Consider the following 24731-nt stretch of genomic DNA (forward strand, 5'->3'; position numbering starts at 1 on the left):
CCTAGGACAGACAACTAATAGGAACCAGTACAGCAGTTGAGAAGAAAGGGACATTTGGGAATAATCAGTAAGTGTTTGGAAAGATAGTAAATTTTCTAGCTTTGAAAGCAATGGAATTCAAATTTCACTCTTGTTCTAAAACCGATTCAATCTGCATGTGCATGTCTACAATGAATTTAGTTAGCGTCTTCAACATTGGAGCGCTCATATGTTTTGTTATCCAGTGCAGGGGTAGAAAATATCTGCTGTCACATATCATGCACAGATGCAGAGTGGTCAACATCCCTGCAGATTCCCTAGTTATGTTTTTGTGCATCACCAGTGCCCGTCAGACACAAAAGCACCATGGAGTCTCCTCCAGTACTGAGCACGAAGCAACGATCAACAGCGATGTACTTGGAGGAAAGAGATTCTAATTCATTGCAGCACATAGAGCCAGCAGCTACTCTGCAGCAATAACTATGCTTATAATTAACAAATGGAAGTGGAAAGTTTATTTTTTTGTGACTGGAAAAAAAAATGACAATAATATGTTCTTTGATCAATATGTAAGGGCAGGATTTTCTCAGTGTTCTTGCAATGGTAAACCAACCACCTCAAAAATCAGATTTGGAGCCTATAAAACAGGGTGGAAGCTTTCTTCCCAGGATAGTATTTAGAATAGATTTTAAAGGCACTGAATGGCTCTACTATGACTTACAGGTGGTTCATTCAGGAAAAGAAATAAAACAAGAGAGGTTACAGAAAAGAGAAAAAAAATAACAATAATTTAAAAAAAATATCTGCACAGGTATCTATTGTCGCCTAGCGGAAAAGAGTTGAAATTGTGGCTAACTCAGAGGTACTAAACATATGGAAGAGTGCAAATTACAATGCAGCAATTATGGAAAATCTCTATGTACCAAACCACCAGCTGGAAGTGGGTGGAAATGTCCTGAATAGCTGCCAAAGTTAGTAGCTATTTCACAACATTTGAAAAACAAATGCGTTGTGGCTCGAGCTCCAAATGCTTCAGTACAGCATTCAGAATGGTATTATTAGCTCTACGAGCTATCAGTGTATGTATTCTGGCACAAGGTTTTCTGTTTCTCTTGGCTTCTTTACTATGCAAAGGAACAATGGGTATGAAATGATGTAATATTTTTCCCATCAATGTGATCAAACTGAAATCAGGGAAAGTGTTCAGCATTTGTGGAAAATGAAGTATTTAGAATGAAGTAAGAGCATCCTATAGTCAATATTCTCTCCAGTGTCCCACAGCTGGAGGACAAAACCACTCCAAAAAACCCAAAACACCTCTCAAGGAAATCAGCCTCAAAAAATTAACTGTTTGGTTCTTCCCTTTGGCTTTTTGTAAAGCTCGGCCCACTCTATTTGTGTCCACCAACAGTGATTTATTGCCTCTACTAAATCATTGCTTGACTGTCTCCGCCTTTTTGAACAAAACACTGCAATGAGCATGGTCATCTGTGTTACATCTCAAAGCAGGCAAAAACATTTAACAAGGTAACTGAGGAGGAGATAAATACTTATATCCGCTTGCAGATGCCTGCACATACAAGCTCCCATTCTTGCGTTCTTGCTCCTGTTCTATGTCCTGCTCAGCATGACCGACTTCAGTCGGGTCATTCGGCTTCTTTGAGACTCCTTAAGGAAGAGGATTGTGAGACAACAGGGCTGTAAGCTGTTTGTCAGCCTGTGAACTGCACCCAAATTGCCAGAGACTCTTTTTGAAACGCCGGCCTTTTAAAATCACATCTTCGTCACTCGTTTCAGTTCAGATTTGTTGTGAGCCACAAGCAGTGACTATGAGAAGCTACTGTCATATTAATGGGTGAGTTTACCTGTTAGCAAAGCAGTGTGCTGCTGACACCACCCAGCAAGTCTGAATAAGGCTTCCGCCACAAAAACTCTCTCCAATATATATAGCTGCTGTCCACGGATGAGATCCAGGCAGAGATGAAGATCCCCCAACGATCCTAGGTCTCACAAAACTTCTTTTTTTGTGTCTTCTCCCACACGGTCTTCTGGTAACTGCAGAGCTATCTGCATTGTTTAGAACTGCTGGCCTCCTTTCCCTGCTTGCTGAGATAGGAAGGGATATGGCATCAGACTATAAATCCTTGTGATTTGTAAGGCCTGGAACTTTATAGGACTCTTTAAAAGAAAAGTTAATTAAATTATCATTAAACATTTACATACAACGGAATCTCATTCAGTTCCTCCAAAGACTTGCAAGATTGAAAGCTGTGCCTATTCCAACACCCTGGCTACACGTGTACTAGTGTAAATTAAATACATCTGTGAACATTACTGGACACTGTTTCATTTACCAGTACAAATACAACCTTCACTACTGGGGGAGGCACAACATAATGCATGATAGACCATATCTTCATTTCTAGATTCTGGACTGAGCTTTTGCCACTGCAATAGCAAGGACTGGGACAATTATGTAAATATCATGTATCAAGTGCATTAGAACTATAAAAGGGAAAAAAAAGGACCACTTTATAAACTGTCTTTTCAGATTACAATTCCATTCTGAAGGTCAGCTTCAACATTAACATTTAAATACTAATTTACAGAAGAGAAGAATCTTTAATTTTTGGCATCAAATTCTACATCTCACACATCATCAGGATCCAGTCCTCTGATTGCTCACAGAGGCCCATTCACTTCTCTGGGCCCGTAATTCCCTGAGTGATGACAATTTGTACCAGAGCATCAATCATTTCTGACATTGTGCATGTTCTAGCAGAAAATTTGATGATATTGGGATGATTTGACTGAAAGCAGTTGTGTGACACTGCTGTTATATAGTATTTTGGGACAAAAATCCCAGATTGTATTGCAACTTAAAAAAAAATGCAAAAGAAACTTGTCATTTAATTTACTGCAAACAGTAAAATATACAGCACTCCTGGGAACAGTAGAACATTCAAAATTATACAGTGAAAGCTTGTTCTGGTATCACTAAATCTTTCCTCATTCATTCATAACATGGATTTTAAGAGAACCTTTACATACCACAAGATGGAATGTCACAATACTCCCAAGACAAACTGTTGTTCTTCGTGATGTAACACCATGGCTTCTCATCATCATCTGGATTTCTAATTAATTCAGGAGAGAGTGAATTATAAGCATTAACCACAGCATTGTTCCAAGCTTCCTGGAGGTTTTCTTCTTTTTCCTCTTGCACCATGCAGAGGACTGACAGGACTCTCAGGTTTTGAGCTACCTGGCAAAGGACTGAAGCACCTACTAACCCCTGCACAGGTGAGCAGCCTTTCAGTAGTGTTCTTCATGCTTTAAGCTAACCAAGCCTAAGGTTCTTTAGGACCTGAAATACAGACACATGACTAAACACCTGTAAAATTTGCCTACAAGTATTTGGATTCAAGAGCATGTTCACATGGTTTAAATACAGCCCACACTGAAGCACTTTAACAGATATCAGCTCAGCTATTTTCAGGACTAAATCCCATGGGAAATATTCCTTTTTTAGATTATCTTTTTAAGCAAGGAAATTCCAACACAGGTAGATTCATAGAAAATCCATAACAAGAACAGCTAGCAAAAGTGAATTTGAGAAGCTGAGGTTCACATTCCCTGGAGAGTCTGAGGAAATGAATGACTACCTCAAGAAAATATTGTATTCCTCAAAAGGGGGACAAAAAAAAAAAAAGGGCATATCGGAAACAGTTTAGTCCTTTGTTACCTTGGTGTCAAACAGGTATTGGTTTGATTTCGTTAGGTTTTCTCCATGGTACAGCCTAATTGTCTTTATCAATGCCATATAATTAACAGAAATCTGCCCAGTTTACTCCTCTAAGAATATCAGGAAACTTTGAAGAGCCAGAAAGATCTTGAGCAGGCCAAGAAAAATAGACAAGGTAATTCAAGGCTCCAAATAAACATTAATTCTAATTTCAGTTGGATTCATCAGAAGTACTATCTATTATTTTAAGGTTCTTCAATATTTTTTTCTTTTTAATGACTGCTCTTCAGAAAAAGACTAAAGCACTTTCAGCTTCTCAGAACTGAAGAAGCAACACAGGTTGAGTCATCTTCCGCCAACAATGTTTCTAAATTAGACTATTTGAAGAAGAAGATGTCTGCAGGATTATATAGTGTAGCAGAGATATCCCCAGAAATTGTAACAAGCTGACAAAAAAGTGAAAAGCTTTTTTTCTCAGCTCTGCAGAACACGAACACATCAGCTCCTACACCATTTTATTCTTTGCATTTCAGATCTGCTTAAATGATGCAAATTGAAGCGATCAAGATTTATCAAAGCATAAAATATGTGCCTAATAAATTGCCATACTGTGCCGGGACACCATAAATCACATACTTAAGCGCTTGAATCAGGACCAAGCCTCGGAAAGCAAGACAGTCTGGGTTAGGAGAGGGTGTAGGAACTGCTTATTGTTCTGTGTTAGATAGAGAAGGGCTACTTTCAGCAGGCATACATGTTTTTTAACACTAAACATATTAGGAAGTGCAGGACATTCTGATCTTCCTGAAATACTCATCTAACTTCCAGTCAGACAAACAAACAAACAAAAAACAACAGCAACAAAAAACCCCACCACCTCTGAGACATCAACCAGTAATTTATGGAGAACATCTACAGTTTGTTCATTTCTAACATTTGCTCATCTCCAGGATTCTTTCTAAATAGAAACCTTCCCTTTATTTGTGGATATCCATTGACCTCACGAAGACCTCAGAGGCAGAGGGAACATAAAGTGACTGAGGAGAAAGCACAAACCTATGTATCACAGACATTTTCATTACAGCCGAGCAGAAAACTTTAGCAGAAATGCAGTTTATCGTATGTATGGTTCAATCAAAATTGAAACAGTAACATTTTATTTTGCAATAATTTTGCTCTGGAAGAAATTCAGGAAAGAAATTTGACATGCCATTTCAACATAATTGAAGTACAGTGCTTTGATTTTTCATTTTCAAATAACTTTTCACTTTTAAAATATTTTCCTTTACATTATGTATTTCAAAATTTAAGAATTAGAAATAGAAAATTAAACATTTCAACTTGGCTAGCACATTTCTTTCTCCTTTTAGATAGACATTTATGAACAATTTCAAGAGTTTTGCAGTAAGGTCTTATTTGCAAAAAGAAAAAAAAAAAAAAAAACTCAGGGGAAAAAAAATAAAATAAAATAAAATAAAAGGACCTGGAGTTTCCAAAATTAGAATCATAGGATGTCCTGAGTTGGAAGGGACCCACAAGGATCATCAAGTCCAACTCCTGTCCCTGCATACGACAGCCCCTAAATTCACACCATAGGGTGTCTCTGAGCTTCTGTTGGCGGTCACAGCTATTGATTTAACCCATCTACCATATTGTGTCTTCTGCACACTTACATCCCTCCAGTCAGGCTGTTAGAGTCAGTCCAGCTTTTCTAAGGCAGGGACATCACCTGCTGTGAGATTCCTGGCTCTTCTCCCCTACACAACACATCCACCTCTTGATTTACAAATACAAGGCACTTGAGGGCTTTTCTCACCTGCAGTAAGAGAACGGCCCCAAGCCAAGTTGTACCGCTTTCTCGACACTGTCGACATGAAGCTCTTGGTAAAGCAAATCTGAATTCCACGGCAAGCAGCTGTGTCCAGAAATGGTTGTCTTTGCCGTGCCCCTGTACTCCGTGCCATTGCCAACATAGCACCACTGGCTGGGAACTGGCAAAGCATAAGACACTGGTCAAGAATCAGTGCTAATTATATGTTAAATACTTACTTCACAGCTGAGGTCCCAAATGTGAGCCAGTGGCCCCAGTTCTGTATACTGCCTTTCACAGTAATTGAATCCATCAAATCAGGATATTTGTTTAAATAAAAAAGAACCTAAGCAGTTAAAAACTCTGTTTAAAATTAGTGGTGAGCTGGCCTTGTTTTACACACGCACAAGTAACTATTCAACAGGCAGTACGGCAGAAAAATAAACCTAAAATTTGTACTGCGTATGGAAGATTTTAGTCAGCAATCGGCAGCAAAGTCAGCAATATGTCTGGGATTCCTCCTGCCTAATTTTAGACACAACCGAGCTCATGACTGGAGGCTCCCTTTTTAGTCAATTAAGAGAAACAGGCATTTCTAGCACCAAACGGATCCAGCCTGCTTGGGGTGGCTTTTTCAAAACAAGACGAATCTTGCCTTACACTCTTGACTCCATTGACTAAATCTCCATTGACAATAAAGGGAGCTTAAGTCAAGCATCTCAGATACAGGTATCTGTGCTGCAAAGTAGTGAAAACAACCCTGGCCTGCCAGTACATGCTTAAAAGGCCTGATTTTGGAAAATACTTCTTTTTATGGTCTCATACATACCTATATATCTACACTATGCCCATGTATATTATATATATGTAGCTGCATGTTGCAAATGTATACATTTTGCAAAAATTTAGCTAGTAGGTTGAATTTTCTCATTCAAACCCCATTTTTTCGTCACCTACACATGGGTTATTTATTCAGATAGGCCTGACATACATATTCTATGACCTGTATACTCAGCTGCCAAGATCTATCAACTGCACATACCAGCATTATGGCTGAAAAACATATGGGCATGCATTTGTATACAAATAGCTACACTGAGCAGAAAGTCTACACCTCAAAACACAGCTCAGAGTACCCCAAAGGAAACACAAAACCATCTAATGTATAAAGAGGATTAATTGTGACCAAGCCTCAGAGGGTTTCTTATCCCAGCCATGTCAGTGTGACTTATCCTTGACATCTGCAAGACTAGTGCAATCTTCTTCTAAACTTATAAACATACTTAAATATATAACATCATGATATTCCTTTACTGTTGAAAAACACACCATGAGGATGATCTGTCACACCACACAGTGTGGACAGCTATTGCCAAAGATCTGTTTATTTTGACGGAATAAGGTGACAAGTGAACGAGGGAATATCACCAGCACTGAAATAATGAATCACAGCAATGAACTGCTGATGTCAATTATCCCTCCAAGTCAGCAGTGTAACCACATACCTCAAAAGCTCAAGCAAGCATATGGCATAAATCGGAGAGCTGGAGGTCAAGAAGTTTTTTGCAAGAACTTCCGTGAGAGTTAGCATACAAATACTTAGCAAAATTTGTTTTCTAGCTTGGCCTGGCAGACTCTTCTGAGACGGCGACAACATTTTCTCCTATCCCCGCCCCTGAATCAAATTCCCTTTATTTCAATTACTATGAATATAACATTAAATCAAACTCATATTGTAACAACCATAGTCTAGGAGCTCGCACAAAATAATTTGCCTCTCATTTGTGTTGCTAGCAATAGTAACCATTTCTTGGCAATCGTGATATTTATTTTCTGGGCAAGTTGCATGTTACTCTGCTTTGTTTGCTTGAAACAGTGTCATGAAAATACCACCATCATGCTGTATGCTGAATTATTTGATTTATCCAGGGAAGTGCCAGGTGCTGTTTTTATTTGTACTGTATTTATTACATTTGGAAATGAACTAAACTACTTTTATGAGGATGAAACAAGAGATTCTGTTTCAGTGCAGGACCAGGGACATATTCTGCAATAGCAATGGTTTGGACATCTTACAGATGGTGTCTACGAGTTGTGCTCATCCTTGCCAGGCTTAAAATCCAATGCATCTCTGTTTCTTTGGGTCTGCCAGTTATCGCTAAACATATCAGAAGATTATAACTGGAAGAATTTGGTCCCTTTCCAAATCATCTCTCCTGTTCTCCTCTTGTAAGAACGAAGTTTGGATTACATGTTGCACTTGTTGAGAGGAACAGTAATATCTCTACACAGTTTGTGTTCCTTTTTGGTTTTATAAGGAGTATTTCGGACACAGGAGTAAAGTGCCTTAATCTCTTGTGGAGAAGCCTCTAGCTTAATGCAGTTATTGTTTCATTAGCAGCTTTCCATCAGCTTGCTCTCCACTCCAGCAAGCTTTATTTGACTGGCTTGCAGTAGCACCATGGTATTCACATCAGTGCCCATTAAGCTGCATTTCATTATGTATTTGAGGCCATTAAGAAGTATATGCAAAGCCTAATAGATTTTATCTCCTATAATTCAGGACAAATAGTTTTCCAAAAAACTCTCTGCAACTATTACAGACATGTAGATCTTTTGCTCCTAATACTCTTTTTTGAACTGTTACAGCACTGAAAAAATCTCTTTTTCCTCTCTTTGTCAGAAACAGTGTGTAGGTGGTCGGCTTTCAGCAGTTCTTTATGGATTGCTCTGACTGGGAATTGTTCATTCTCAATTCTTAATGGCTTCTGAAACTTCTCATAACTCCAAAACATATTTATTTTCCTATGTGGAAAAAAGTAATGGAGGACATAACGTCTATATTTTTCTTGTTTGTCCACATCCTTGCAGTATTGCCAGTCACTATGTTGAGTAGAAATGGCCTAAACTTTCAGATGATAAAAAATTTCATGCAAATGCAGATTCAAGTTATTCTGCAGACTTATGCCACTATCACCACTGTTTGTTTCTTTTCAGAAAAAATAATATAACTTAAAACTAGAAATACTTTCCTGTTATGTTTTGATTTTAAAATCCAAGAGGTTTAAATAGCTCACTTAAAACATTTTCATTGTGTTAGGATGGCATATTTTATCAGCATGTCACACAAATTCTTTGCCTTTTAATTTTTCAGTAAAAAGCTGTTTCAGGTGTTAAAATTAAAAGCAACCTGAAATAGCGGTTATCCAATCAGTTCTAATTGATAAATTCCTGCAAATATTTCACAAGACTTTTTGTCACCAAATCTTGTTTCAGGTTCTCTAGTTACGTCCCTGAATGGTTTTGTGAGTTTCTTTTGGAAGTCTTTCTGTAGGAAGCAATATATCTTTTAGATTTTTTTTCCCCTAAAACATCTCATCAGCAAATTTCCTAACATTTTTAAGCTTTTACTTTATTTTCCTTCCAGATATGCGTAAGCTGTTTCATTCTGTTAATTAAAAAAGTAACCTTTTCATTCAGTGATGCTTTGTTTTATCCCTGACCAACCTTGTTTTATCCCTGACCAACCTGTAATGCTTTTATTAGACACGGTGTTAGATGAATTTCTATATCAGCTGATGGTAGGAAGGGAGAGCAGGGAAGAGGAGAAGGACAGAAGTCCCCTCTCTGCTCACAATTGCCTTTACAAGAAGTCTTCTCCAGTGTCTTGATTATCGGTTACCCAGATGGAAGAGTTATTTAGAAAATCATAAACTAAAGCAAAACTTCGGTGGAATTATGAGAGCATCCTCCATCCAGAGCTCTCCTGGAGCACATGTCCACTCTTGTTGCAGCGCCTTGGGAAGCTCCAGAGCCAAAGGCTTGAGTGTCTGCCCTGTGTCCCCTGGGCTGGTCAGGGGGAACACTCCAGTACACACGAGATAGCAGCTGGTTTGCAAGACAGGGCATTCATATCCCTCTGAAGCCTTTTTAATATGTCTATCGATTTATGTTTCCATCTGATCCTGTTTCATCCACTACCAATGAAGATGAATAGGAATGCACAGTGAGATTTTATGCCTCTGCATAAGCCTTTTGCTTACACTGCCTTGGCATTGCAGGATGTGTTGCTCTCCAAGGCATCCTTTACCAGCGTGTAAGTCAAGTTTCCTTCCTGTATGAGCTCAGACTCACTGGATGCCTACAGAAGGGTCCATCTTTTCTTGATTCACCTAGAAGTTCCCTGTTCTCCTATCCTGGGTAGCCATGAGATCCCCTCCGAGACGAAAGGTGTGAAAGTCTTTGATTTTGGGGAGCTGTGCTCCCCTCGCTGCAAGTGCAGCCGGCTCCTAGCCTGAGCTGGCCATAAACGTGTGACAGAAAGGAGTCTCCAGTATTCCTAGAGATTGCTCTTACTGGCATCTCACTTAGTCAGATAAAGCACTGAAAAGACCCCAGGTATTCTGAAGGCAGAAATTCCTATGCAAAATGAAACAAACACCACACAAAGAGCTTTGAAGGATGTCCACATTAACCTAGCACTGCTCCCCAAGGAAGACTTAGTTTATCTTTCAGTGATTCACTGTGCCACTGAAGAATCTCTGTTAATATCTAGGAAGGTGGCCAGGTGGGTATAGACTGCACTGAAGAAAGCAGTTGCCATCTTTTTCACTCTTTAATTATGAGAATGTGAAATCTAATCAACAGGGGCAGGAGATTGCATGGCAGCAGCCCCGGGACTGGACTGTTGCAAATGGCTTGAAGCAAATGGCTTCACATTTTCATGCACTAATACCTGTCTGTGAAAGTGAGAATAACACCACCCACTGTAGCTTTCAGAATTTGCAAATTAACTAATATAAACCACAACTGAAGTGTAAGGAAAGCGCTATATATATATATTTCTATATAATTCAATCATACATTTATAATATTTATCTAGATTTCAATATTTCTGTGTGGATTTATGATTTAATGCAACAACAGATAATGCATGCCACTAATTTATAACAAATTACTGTTTCAAACAGTTGTGCTGCTTTCTGATTTGTTGAATAGCAATGAAATCTCTGGACTGACAGCACCTAACACTAAAATAAATCCCCATTGAAACTGTAGCCTGATTATGAAACACACAAACAATCTGTCTGAGCCAAAAACTAGTCAGAAATGTGGAAAATTCCTAACTTTATAAAGAAACCTGCGAGATCAGAATAGCATCTCTATTATTGCTCACGTCTATCACCTCCACAAATGACACCCTATAATTATCATTTTGTGAAGCTATAGTTATCACTAGTCTCCTGTCCACCATCCCCTATATTGACCCTATTTTAGTGTAATGAATCAAAGGTGAGTTCTCAGTTGATAATGTCACGGTCACTCACTTATTCATCTTCCAATTCTTCCTACCACTTGCCATCACCAGTGATAGTCCACCAGACCTAGTTTATCCCCGTGGAACTCCAGCACTATTTGAATTATTTTGAAGTAATTCAAAATCTGATAAAATCCAACCTGCCCTTACTATTTCTGCAACAGTGCCCTAGGCTTTCTCTTTGTTAACCTTGCCTTATTAACACTTGCTCTGCCTTCATGCAGCCTTCCAGGGGATCCATAAGCCTACCCCTGCAAACCACATCAAACCATGTCAGACCTTAATGGTGCTTTTTTCTCTGCTAGTCTATCCGTTCTTCTACAACTATGGAGGAATACTAACCTTATTCTTTTCCATCCTAGTTTTATTACTAATTCAAATGCTGCACACATGCAAACAACAAGCAGCATCCCAGCCCCACTTACAAATCCTCTTCGATTCTTAGTGGCAGACCTACTCATCCGAGCTCAGTGGGGGATTGACTGGTTGAATATTCATTTGTCATTTTCAGTCAACTGACTTTGTTATTATGCTTCATCTATTTCTTCCATCCACCCCCCGGCCCATCCCCCACCCAGGATCTTGGAAAACAAAAAAATAAACACTAATCCAAAGCATTCTAGTAGATTATAGAATAACATTGGTAAACATCAACCAAAAAGTAAGACTCGTTATCTTCTTCTCACTGTCTTCTTAAGAAGAAAAAGAATTAAAACTTTCCCTCAAGGTTCCAGACCTGAACTTTATTACTAAAGTGTCTTCTTTTCAAGTAGAAAACTGCCAACACCCTATTTCAGTAAAACTGAAAAGGTGAGTTTGCTGTCATTTTTACTTCTTTTATTACCGCAGACTCCCCCAGCTTAACCCTCAAAGATGTGGCCAAGAGGGTTTTTTCCTGCATGTAATTATATATTCAGCTATTCTGTCACCTTCCTTTTCTAAAAATCTTCAACCTACTTGTGGCATACAACAACACATCTCCTTATATAACCATAAACCTTCCACAATTAGCATTCCAACTCATACTTTCTCTAAAGTTACGGTACTCCTCTAATTCCATTACCCATAGAAAAAAAAAAGGGGGGGGAAGTAGAAACCAAAGGGTTTTCAAAAATACCTTCAACAACTTCCTACTTCATCATGACCAAAATACTAACAAAAACATTATTGCTAGCGAAATCTCAATCCAAAGAAACCTCAAAACATACAATCCCCTGTGCAGTCCCCCCAATACTCTTAAACCTACCATCTACTGTAACCCACAACCGCAGTGACACAAATCCAAACAGGCTTTCCATGTGTCACTTTCTCCCTCTTCATTAGTTTAATCATGAAAACCACCAAAATCTGCCACAACTCATCCATCCCACTGCTTTGCTTTATTACACGGCTACTTTATTTTTACAAATAGGTCCACAAGAACAGATCCTGAGCTGCTACTGAGTCCTAATACAACAAACAGGACAGAAATAAACCGCAGCCAGCCATCAAGAACATTGTACCACCCAACGATTAAGGTTACGTAGTGTTAAGCCCCACCTCAGTTCTCCAAGTGTGACTACCAGCTCTTCCTCTGATCAACAGCAACACAACAAAGCCTCCTTCATAGACTAAACGTTTCAGGAAAAGGCTTGGCAGCTAATTAAACAATAAATATACCCCACAAACATACCCTCCAAAAAATCAAGAATAAACCGAAAAATACAAATGAGACTCCCAAATTAACTCAATATCCCACACACAAAACCAGTAACAAAGCAATGGTAAGAAGGAAGTGCTTTTACACAGGAAACGGGGCAAAATCTATATTAGTTTTCACTTGCACTTCAGCTAATGCCTACAATGTGAGTACAATGGTGGGTTTTCAATCACAGAAACCTAAAGGCACCAATCCCTCAAAAAAAGTTCTACATCACCTTCCTTCACCTTCCAACTCCATTCAACATTTGCATACCAATGCTTACTAGAATGAATTATCTGTCCTCTGGCCAAACAGCTATTCCTCTGTCTTTAACTGTGTCCCTCTGTATTCAGTCGACATCTCCACCATGGCTCCTATCTGTTCAAAGAAGCATAAAATATCAAAGTAATTTTACAATTACGTGTTCATAACCATTTGTCATAAGTTATCACCTCCAATGAAGTTAAACATTCCTAAAGCTACATGTTCCCCCAAAATCTTCACAATTACCTTTCCACTGTCTATGCCAACTTGGGCCAGAGAAAAAATATCACCCTTATATCCTTCTTAGTTTTCACCTCTTCCTCACATTTATCACTGCAAAAGGTCTGGGCCCCCTTTTCAACTTTCTCTGTACAATAAGACAACTATTGGTACTCATGGTTGGATAATTAATTCTGAATTTTCACCTAAAACCTGGATTGAGAGCTCTCTCGGCAAAAACTTTGTCTCCAAAGTGAATGCAGTTACTGTCTTAACACAAAATCCTTATTTCTAAAAATAATGCATATTTAAATGCAATTATTATGAATTAAACTTAATTAAAATGCATCCCTGAATAATTTTAAACAGCATCTGTTTTCAGGTGGATTTGTTGGTGATGTACCTAATTTCCTTTGGAACTAAACTTCACTGAAAACTTCTGCATAAAATCTGTTAGAACACTTTTTAAAATGGCAGTTCTTTCTTTAGTACCGAAGGTTTCCTCTTTAAGGGCTAGAAAATAATATATTACGGCAAAGAATAGAAACCTATATTAGAAACTGTCTTTTGTATATTGATTTCCTTTGTTATAAATATCTCCTATGTTTATCACCTCCCATAAGTCAGCTCATAATCTGCCAATAACTGCACGGCCATTGTGATAATGGCTTGGCTATATATAGTGATTGTTTATATAGTGCATATATATATATAGCGATCATTTGCAAGAGAATGTTAAGAACAGTGAAAAGATGATTTTTGAGCCCTGACAAGGACTCTGTAGTCAAAAAAAAAGAAAAACAAGAAAAACAAAACAAAACACCAAAACAAATGGACAGTTAAATAGGTATCTGTAAAATCACAGAAGTTACGATTATTCTGTTACTCACTGTTCAAAGAGGGGAAACAAAATTATCAGGCAGTAGGTTTAAAGCTAACAATAGAAAACACTGTTTCTCATCACATCTATTTAAATTCTGGAACTTCTTGACATGGCATGCTGTGAAAGGGAAAAGCAAAAGGAGTTCTAAAGAGTCTAGATAAATTCATGGGAAACAGGTAAAGGTCTATTAAACATGATGGTCCAGCCATCTGCTAAGAAAATCTTCAACCAGAAGTACTTCTCAGTAATTTCCTGCTACTTACATTACTCCCTAGTCATCCTTTATTTCACCAGTGCTCAAGTCACAGTAGTATTTAGACTTGTGATCTTACACAGGACAGCACTCTGTTTATTAATATTTGTGAGTGTAATGCCAAGATAAATTAGCTGGTTTTCCATTAGAAACATATGAAGACTGGTTATTCTTTGTAGAAGTCAAGGGCAGAGAACATCAGAAAGACCTCAAACACATCACAGCCCAATAACATTTTGGGGTACCTACTGTTAATTAAATTGATTGGGTTTTTATTAAAAAAAAATGCATCACAACCTGGGTTTAAGGTTGCCTCTATAAATGAATAATTTAGAATAAAGTACATTTTGGAGACACTGTAACTTCTTCTGGATCAAGCATTATAACCATGAGCTATTTTGACTAAAGGTCAACCTCACGATTCAGTCCTGTTAGACAAGGGAAAATATAAAACACAGTAAAAAGGAAAACAAAGAAAAAAAGTCAGCTGTGCTCACAGCTCACAGGCTTGAAGAAAAAATTAATCCAACACATATCTAAAAATCGATTCTATGTGCTTTGAGAGCAAAAGCTCCCAGTGCTTTCACCAGAATGTCGTTGCCCTCATGCGATGATCCAAGCAGGTCTATAGACGCCAGCACTGATTTATTTGCATTTCTTTAGAATGACTAAATCCTAGCAAAGAGGAGGTTTTTCTCATTTCTACACTTGTTTGCAAGGCCTTGACACATAAACACAATCCTTCAGTACCCGTTTTGTGTGGGGGTGTTAGGCAGCCAAGCGCAGATGGATTATAAGCATCTAAAGCCATTTGTTTAGCAAACCAAATGTTTGCTTTGTTATTTTCAAGTAATCAAAGAGCGCCTGCTTATTTCTTGTTCTAAGCTAGTCAGACAGAAACCGGTATTACAGCTCTAACACAGATACCCTAATATTTATAATCCAGGTGGTACTGGGTGGATTTTTATCCACAGCATTGCTGCTTTTGGCAGGAGAAGCTGATAAAGACAGAGGAATTTGAAAAGCAGTTTTATTTGAAGACAAGCTGCCCCTTGCCTGGAGCCATGCAGCAGCATTTACAAAGCCTGGGACAAGCCTCCTGAGGGCAACTAAAGGACAAAAAACCAGAGCTACAATATCCCTCCTTTAGATGGGACTTAAAGGAGTCACAGGCCCATCTGACACGAGTCATTGAGTACCTGGTGAGTGAAGGTTCATGGTCAGTTCATACACGATTCAATTTGTCAATTATCTCCTGCTATTTGTTTTTCCAGCTGTACTGCTGGTCTCCCAAATGGATTTTTTTCCCCCAGCTTGAATAGACAGCTACACCATTTGTCAACCACCAGAATTAAAAAAAAGAATACCAGATTCCAGTGTTTATTGCCATGGTTTTTTACCCCATCAGCCATTTGGACCAACCAGGTGCTCACCAGAGCTACCTGGAGTCTTGTCTTCAGTTTTGATGAGCCCTGGGATTTAGGTGCTGAGAAAGACATAGCTGGTGAGTCGATGGGATCACAGGTTGGTATGACTGAAGGTCTATTACAATTTATGCCTAAAACCTGTTTTATTTGAAAAGTAGCCGCTGATATAACTTGAGGATTTAGCACCCAGGTAAGTTTTACAAGCAGATTTAACCCTTGCAATGAGAAATGTTAAATCTTCTGGAGGAAAATAGTATCAAAAAACTATGTAGTATCTAAAAGAAGCCACACAGAACTAACATGTAGGCACTAAAAAGCAGATTTCTCTGCCCTGACCCACCGGTGCAAGCAAGGATTATTAGGCAAGATGTACTGGGCTAAATATGCTAATAAAGTACAAGGTAACTCAAACGAGAAGTGTGCATTTTGTCTTTGTCTGCTTCCCATAACAATCTAGTGCTAGCTAATACAGTCAGCTGCTAGATTTTGTCAGAGCGTAAATCCCTGTTTTATGAGCAGACAACATAAGATGCATGGATCTGTGGGGAAGCGTTTGCACTAGAGCACAGCTCTGCAATAGATCCTGCAAAACTGAAGCATTTACAGGCATGAGTAATTGGATTAAAAACTTTTGTGTTTAATTTTCCATAGCGTTAAGGACAGGAACAAATATTTTTAGGATCAGAGTCTCAGTGGTGAAAAGTGTGTTATGTTTTACCCTGGAGGAATACATTAAATACTAGCTTGGTGTGACTCTTCAGTTACTACAAGGAATATCTGCAAAGGCAGAGTACAACGCAGAGGAAAAACTCCAAATTCTCTGCTCACCGATAGGTTCCTTTACTTACCGATATTGCAATACTTCCCTGCATAATTTCCTTTGCAGTCACATACTATTCTCCCACTGAAGATAACCATTTTACATTCTCCACCATTCATGCAAGGATCATGAACACAACCTATAAGCAGAAACCAAACATTAACCCAAAAGTTCAAACTGTTCAAGAGAATAGGTCTATTTTAACTTTAGTACAGCTTCTCCATGAATATATATTTTGCGGAAGTTTTTTTCTTTTTCACTCATGTCAGACCTACCCTTGATACAAACTGAAGAAAAGGAAACTATCCCAATTTCTGCCCACTGAGATCTGTCTCATTGCTTTTACTTTTATTAGATAATGTCAGCCTAATTATTGAAAAATGTTATCAATGAACAATGGGTAAAATGGGAGTGGTGACCTTTATTACTAATGGTGATGGTGGTGGCATTAGCATTTCTATCTGTATAGAGGGTTCTGCCGATTCCAGGTTCGTCACTGAGCTGTATTAGAATTTGTAGTAGTGTATCTAGCAGGAAGCTCAGCTAAATATTTAGGATCTGTGACTGGGAAGTATTAAGTTCTATTAAATTTCTCAACTCTCTCATGGACTCCCAATGTCCTAGAAAGCCACCAACTCTCTCCATGCTTTAGTTTCCAGTGCTGTAAGGTGGGCATAAAAGCACCTACCTATCTCAAAGGGCTTTCATGAGGCTTACTCAGTACTGCAAACTACTTGGGAGTCTGGGCAGAGTAAAAGTCAGCTGGACTGAGTAACAGAATAGCCATATAGGTGAGGCATGCTGGTTTGCTTCCCACCATCTCTCCTTCCAAAAGGGAGGTGCTGTGCTGGCTTCATCAGCTAAGTGACAACCCGCAGCCAGCTCGCCAGCTGTGTCAGACATCTGGGAGCCCCAAAACAAGGAGAAGGCTTCAAAACATAAGCATCACCCCAGCCAGGAATGGGTATGTTGGGCCAAAAATCATGGGGACTCTCAGGTTGACACAGGGTAAGTAGGATCCTTGAAGTGGGTAGAGTTTATGTGCTGGCAACTCAAGAGTGGGCAAGGCTTGGGAAAAAATCCCAGAGGTGAAACAGCAATATGAAGCAGTTGTAGGTGTGCAGGGGAGATAGAGGAGGGTGTGCCTCTCAGGGAGGTTACAGTTTTGGAAAAGAGCTCGTAAGGTCAGAAATTTTACTTTACTTTACAGAAATTATAATTGCTTCCTCAAATAAGGATGATCACAGTGAGGTGATTTCCTGGGTCAGCATTACTACTTACAGATGGAAAGCTGAAGTTTTCTTTTTGGGGGAGGGTGCATGAGCTGCAAGAGCAGCATTACTGTGTGTAACACACTCTGACTTCAATATGCTTACTGTCCTTTATCCCCACTCCACGCAGGCCAATAGCTGTAATATAAAATAGAGCCTTACTTTTGTGTCTGACAGTCTCGCACTCGATCTGGCCATTCACACATGTGCACTGCTCCACAGCTCCTTGTTGGGCTCTTGACCAGCTCATGCCCACATCAAAGAACTCATAGAGACTGTTGTCAAAACACTTCTCTAAAATACAGTAAAAAAAAAAAAAAAAAAAAAAAAAAACCACACCAAATAAAACAGACAAACAAACATACAAAAAACAACCACACCCAGGTTTTCTGAGGTTATTTCTTGTGAGGAATGGGACCACAATCTGCATCATATCCTGCGCAAGACAGAAGTGGCTTTCTCCTAAAGCCCTATGAGCATGTCAGCATCTACATTACTTGAGCCCTTCCTTCCAGAAGATTTTTCAGCAGACACATAAAAAATCAAATATTTGCTATATGCTTGCATCTGGTTTTACTGCATCATCCACAGTTGATGGGCTGTGCTGGAGACAGTAGAGCACCAGGACTGAAAAATGCTTTTTTGCTTATTGTTGGGAGAGAAGCCTCGAACTGCAGGGAACACCGTCTAGTGGTGGACTTGGTAGTGTTAGGTTAATTGCTGTACTCAATGGTCTTGAGGGTCTTTTCCAACCTGGGTGATTCTATGAAAAGCCTTCACTAAACAACAGCAAGCACAACTGAAAACCTTCAGTGTAAAAGCCTAATTCCATGCTTGGCATGCAGTAAATTGGGAGTGACACCACCATAAAACTGGAAAAATAACCCAAGAAAAGCCTTTTGGCCTGACTCTCCTCCTTTGAAAATGACTACCCTGAAAGTGAAGTAGCTGCCCCGATGCAAAGCTGACATTGCAGGAAAAGTCGTAATGAAGCCCTGTACGCATATACATAAGGAATAAGACATCACCGGAAATTTTGTTGCTTTTTCATGTCTCTCTGCCCTACCTACTAGATTATATTATTAGTAGTTTCCAACCACATAAGGCATATTTAAATCTTAAAAACAGCATAGGGAGAGGAAGAGGCTCTTTGTGTGTTATATCTCTATAATCGAGCTAATTTCAGCTGCCCTGTCAGTGATGGATTGTCTGTCATAATCGTCTGGAAATCCACCTACACAAACATTCATGCTGCAGGGGTCTCTCCCATCACAACAGCACTACCTTTTCATTAATCAAACATTAATGAGATCTACTTACTGCTTGTATTTCATGTTGTAACACTCACGGAAGAAGATACTTACTCATCTGACAGGTCTCGCCTGTGAATTCCTCGGGACAGGTACAGTGGTACATCCTATGGCCATGAGCAAGAGAACAGGTCCCTCCATTCTGGCAAGGGTTGTTTGCACAGTGATCTAGACCACGTAAGAAGCCGTTGTTAATAGGTGCCAGATAAGCCATGTTTTGTTGTGTTAGGTGTCGTTTCGGTTACATGAACCATTTTGGTTCAATACACGGTGGGTTTAACACCGCCTATTAATCTAAAACAACGTTTATCCAACCAATTTACATTGGGTTTGTTTCCAGCTGTACAGCTACGTTTATCCAGCTTTTAAAAACCGTATAGAGGCACTTGTCCAAAGGTGGTAGGTCCAGGCACGGGTGAAGTTGCCAGAGCTGTGGTGAGGAAGAAGATGGGACACATGCCCACAAGATGGAGCTGTGCCTTTACACTGGGGAGGGAAGGCTGCAGCTCTGCCTCTGCCAGGGTTACTGCCCTGCACACCTCGCCTTCCAACGTCGGTGACCACATCTGTGCTTCTCTCTTTCCGATTACACCAACGACAACCCTCGACAGAAGAATTTGCTACGGATTTTGGGGTTGTGTCTAAAATGAATGGATAGGTGGAAGAAAGGAAAACGAAGCAGAACGAGGGCACATCCAAGTAAATCAGGCCAAGCAAGATTAAACTGGACCAGTCTAATGGATTTTTAAGGAATTTTCTAAATCATGGGAGGAGAGGAGGAGGGAAGAGAGAGAAGAGAGGAAGGAGGAGAGGGAGAGGGTTTGCCAGTGCAACCCTCTAACCCCTACAATGGAAGCTTTACTTGGCAACGTGCAATGCAAAAGTTGCCAGTGTCTTACCGGCCATCCAACATTCCTGATTTTAGGCAGTGTTAAGGAGCAGATCTCCCCTGAAGTCAACCAACATCACATTTTACACCCTCTACAGAGCTGGCCCAGCAGCTTGTCTGCATTCAAATTCTCCCTTTCAATGCTAGTCAAACTCCTCAAGGGCAACTGTAGAGTTAATGAATCCAGGTGCTCCTTCGGCTAGAGTGTGTGGTCCTACACATGGGATGCAACTTACAGAAACACAGACACATATATAGAGAGCTGAAGCAAAGCACAAAAGGTGTATCCTGAACTTTGCTACAGCAGCGTAAATATGAAGGTTTCCCTGCACAGACCAAAATATTTACTTCAGAATAAAGTGCTGTAATTGAGATCAGATAGCAGGCCTGGGTGTATTCACTTGTAGTTTCACTCCAGGATAACATCAAGGGAAAGCAAGTAAAGGCAGCAATGTTTCTACTGTTATTGCAGTTTTATATTTATGAAACTTTTAGTGATGTAATATTTCCTCAAAGGCAAATCCTGTATTTCCTATTCCCATCACATCCAAACCAGAACTTTATCTCCAGACCATCTTCTGGTACAGTAGTGCTCAAGTAATTTATTGAGTACACTCACTAAATCTGCAAGAGTACTTCCAGTCCTCCATTTTTTTCCCCTCACTGCATCCCACCTGCCTCTCCAGCTTGACTTCCCCAGGGTATTCTGCATCCCTATCCACCTTCCCTGGAGTCCAGGAACAACTTCTACTTGTAAGTACATGGGCATTCCACATCTCCCTGTAAGGAATCCTGCCCACCATTAATTCCCCATTAACTGGGAAGTGCCAAGTCCCTCCCTGCTCAGCTGATGTCTAAAGCCACCCAGCACTATCTCCCCACCCTCCATGCCTGCTATCATTCGCCTTGACTTTGGCTTCACCTCTGAGGCTCTGCTGGAAGAGCAGTAGACTTGTGTTGCCTTTCTACCCGTATCTTCTCACAAAAGCTTTCTGTTTCTGCCACCCACCTTTCCCAGAACAGGGACAGCTCTTCCCCAGAGTCCCTCTTGGGGTGATGCCTCTTCCTCCTGCCTGCACAGCCCACACTGCCCCACTTCTTCTTTCCATATCAGTCCAAACGTCTCTTAAAAACCACACTGTCTGGCACTTTTCTCCCAAGTCTGGGGTTTTGGACATTTGTCCAAGGTTTCCAGACATTCAGAGCAGTAGTCCTAACACACTGCCCAAGATCTAGAAGTCCCACACATAGAGTCACTGAACTTTTATGCATATGTATGTAAATATATATGAACTATACGTTCACTGCCCAGTTGGCCCATATGTGTGAAGGGGTCACATTGGGCAGATACTACACACAGTCTCCACAGAGATCTCCTGGGCAGGAGTGGAGGATCCTGTGGAAATCTGAAGGCAGCAATAAAGCTCCTGTGGATTTCAGGCAGGGTATGAACAAGCACCTTGGGTGTTGTTATGGAGAGCTCTGGCTCTGTACGGTGCAGTACTAACATCTCCCTCTAGCAGAGCCTTCATACCTGAGCTTCACTTCATCCTGAAGATAAACACTTTTTGATTAAACTTTCTTTTGAGGTTGGCAGATGTATTTTTCTGGATCAATGCCTCCAACATTTGCTTAACACTAAGTTGGAAGCAGCTCCGATGGTTTCAAGTCAACTCCCCAGGTACACATGGTATTCTTGGCCTGGAGTGAGTTCATGCTTCAGCCTTTGCTTTCAACCAGCTCCTTCCCCATCCTGGTTCACAGACTCCTCACCAGTCTCTCACAGCCAAAGGATATACTCTCCCCCCAAAATTTCTTTTTTTTTCTTGTTTTACAGGTGTCTATAAAGTGGTTGAGATTCCCCCAAACATTTAATATTTTGGTGGGGGGTTTTTTTCGCAACAAAATAATACATTTTCCACACTTTAAAGATCAACATCATTCAGTTTGACTGCTTCTTTCTTCCTAACTATCTTCCCCAGCAGCAAACTTTCCTCCCATTTTCTTGAAATTCCCTTCAGCCACTATGCCACTCCTTCCTTTCAACCTCACAATAAAACCTCTCTTTAAGCTATGGCTGGTGATATGTTAAACATTTTCCCGAGTACAAACACTTGCTTGTTGCTTAAAAAATAAGTAGACTTACGTTTATAAATAAATGAACAGCTAAAGACATTGTAGTTTAATTTTACAAAATTCCTAATGCTTTCAGAAATACTTTTCTTTGCAATAGCCAGCAGTGATCTCTTCCAGCTACCCATCCTGTTTTCTTTTTCCTTTCCTCTCTCACACATATATCTCTTTATTTTTCTGCAGAAAAAAAAAAAAAAAAAGCAGCCAGGGCAAACCCTCTCTGGCATTAGGATATATTGACAGTGATACCCCTCCTCAAGGGGCAGGCAGACAAGGGGGCTTTCTTGTTGTAGACCATCCTATCCAACACTGTGGTGGGTAACAGGCAAAAATGGGCCAGCAAGCCCCAAAACAGTCAGTGTTTCAACAGATGATTAAAGCAGTCACGAGCTACGGCTTCCAACATGTTAAGCTTTGGGAGGGCACTCATGAATAAGTAAGTGCAGCCTTTATAACTTGACTCTTGTAAACATGAACTGTCTATAAAGTCTATGTTCATGCCTAACATACTTGCATTACAAAGGCACATGCATTGCTGCTTGTTTGAGGGTTAGGTCATTTGTCTCTGATCTCCTGCTAATCTGTTTTAAAACCAGGCTGGAAAATAATTTAAAGTTGTTAAGTTTAAAAGGATGATGCTGTATACTGCTTAATTTTAGACTGTCAGTGTGATTCAGCTAACACTGGCTTTTCAAGTGCTCTGGTAGGCTGCAATCAGCTTGGCGATGAGACTCCTGACAGAGAGCTCCCTGCCAGGGGATGGTGAAAAATGAGTTTCCCCTTCATTTGAAAGTAGGAAGCAAACATCTAAGGGCATCTGGTCATATCCCGCAGACTAAACAAGACAGATCACGTTTGAAAGTATTGCGAAGGAGAAAAGAGGAAGATGATCAACATTTAGATGCAGGTCCAAAAAAATCCTCAGAGGCATCAAGTCAGATCAGTGAAACACCTGATTTTTCAATGCTGGTCTGTCGCTGTATAAATTGAGAATTAGATACATATGTTCCTTATAAAATGAGATCCTCCGGCATCCAGCTGATGAAATGTGGAGCTGAGGAGACAGAGACAATCAAGGTCCAGCCGTCGAGGCAGTACTGGGGAGAGGAATGCATGCTCCCCACTGAACTGCCTGCGACATGGTGCTTTCACCCAGTGTGTCGATTAAAAGTGATTTATATAGAAAGGAGAGTTTGCTGCAGACCTTGGTTTCCAGACTTTCACAATGAGGTAGTTGTAGCAGTGGTGAGCTGTAAACCACACAAAGCCGTAGTACTGCTCAGCTAAGTAACCCTTTCTTTGTCCCTTAGTACTCCCACAACAAGAGTCTGTCCTCTTGTCTTCTCTGACACAGCCCAATTCCCAAGGAAGTCAGGTTTTGAAGGCCTTTTACCCTGAGGTCTTGAGGAAGGACAGCTGTAAGTGATGCCCATGTGCTGTACAGGGTGTAAAATGTTTCTGTACCTTCTAAAAAATTTACTGGTCAAAAAGACAGAAAATGTAGCTGATTAAATGAGGAGAATACTCAAAGGCACATCCAAGCCATGAGGGAGGAGAAGGCAAATGCCTCTGTGTCCTCGGCTCCAGCAGGAGTTCAGATTTCCATGTTGGCGTTACCATAATTCCTCTCCATGGCTTCAAATTAGTCAACAGAGAGTGAATTAAAGACTGTGTGATATTCACAGTCTAATGCTGTGATTATAGAGAGCCACAGAGAGATCCCAGAAACAGCTAATGCGAAGGCTGGTTCTGTGTACACCAAGTAGCACTGAAGGCACCGTCCTTCCTTAGTGCAAGTGTCAAAGTAGGAGTCAAGTACCTGGAGCAACTGAGCAGTGGCCCACCTTACCTGAGTGGTCTTTAGGCAAGGAAGCGCAATGTCCCCATCTCCTATCCCGGTCATAGTTATGTGTTATTGAGCACCTGAAAAGAATTAAACATGCAGTTTAGTGCAGGTTTAAACAACCTGGATGTTTGCACTGAAACGATACGGCCTTTGCTCTTTGGTAACATGGATTTTTTTTTTTTTTTCCCTATCTAACGTGTGTTTCATTCAAACTCTCTTAACACCAGAGGAAAAATATGCTTTCTTTTGTTAAAGATGCTCAACCGCATTTCTCTCAAATTAAATACAGATTAAAAATGAAATGTGGAAGTAGGATCTGAGATCTCTAACAAATCCTCTACAAAAACCCAACTTTCTTTCTAAGATTAGAAAACGAAAGGCGGAAATAAAAACCAAAACTAAAGCAAATAAATTATGTCTCCTTACTAATTACAAAACAAGCAAAACAGAACCCAACCAATATTTATGCTTGTCAGTTACTTAATAATCTGTGGAGGCAGGAGACTGTCCACAGAGGGAATTTTTCCTGGCTTTTAGTGGCAAACCTCTTTTGTACTCAGTTCCTTTAAAGCATTTCTATTTTTTAACATGACAGATGAAATGAGGAAATTGCTGACATGGGGGTGATTTCCAAACGCACAGATAAAACCTCTCCTTTTCGCAGAGCAGCAGGCTGAATCCTGCACGCCATGCCGCCCGTGGGAATCCTACTGAGACCAACTTTGACAACGGTTTTATCCACACACTTTCCCTGCCCTCATCAGTCTGTTATCTCCAAGGCTTACAGCATTCCAAGGAGCATTAAGCTCTATCTGCAGAGGTAGACAGATGCTTCCCCAAGGCCACACAGGGAGTGTGTGACTGAACCAAGGTTGAACCTTGGA

The 24731-nt window shown here is 40.1% G+C and overlaps 1 protein-coding gene across 1 annotated transcript in view; it reads right to left on the minus strand.

Annotated features, from left to right (window-relative positions):
• The window catches only part of HGFAC (HGF activator), a 39043-nt gene that overhangs the window by 6206 nt on the left and 8106 nt on the right, over positions 1–24731 (minus strand). The window contains exons 4-10 of the mRNA XM_065634591.1: positions 23851–23924; positions 19034–19147; positions 17832–17963; positions 16427–16537; positions 5541–5715; positions 3031–3116; positions 1845–2085 (exon numbers count right to left, since the gene is read on the minus strand). Of these exons, the coding sequence (XP_065490663.1) occupies positions 1845–2085; positions 3031–3116; positions 5541–5715; positions 16427–16537; positions 17832–17963; positions 19034–19147; positions 23851–23924 (933 nt within the window). The remainder of the gene's footprint in view (positions 1–1844; positions 2086–3030; positions 3117–5540; positions 5716–16426; positions 16538–17831; positions 17964–19033; positions 19148–23850; positions 23925–24731) is intronic.

The sequence above is a fragment of the Caloenas nicobarica genome, chromosome 4 (assembly GCF_036013445.1).
Source record: "Caloenas nicobarica isolate bCalNic1 chromosome 4, bCalNic1.hap1, whole genome shotgun sequence".
NCBI classification, from domain to species: domain Eukaryota; kingdom Metazoa; phylum Chordata; class Aves; order Columbiformes; family Columbidae; genus Caloenas; species Caloenas nicobarica.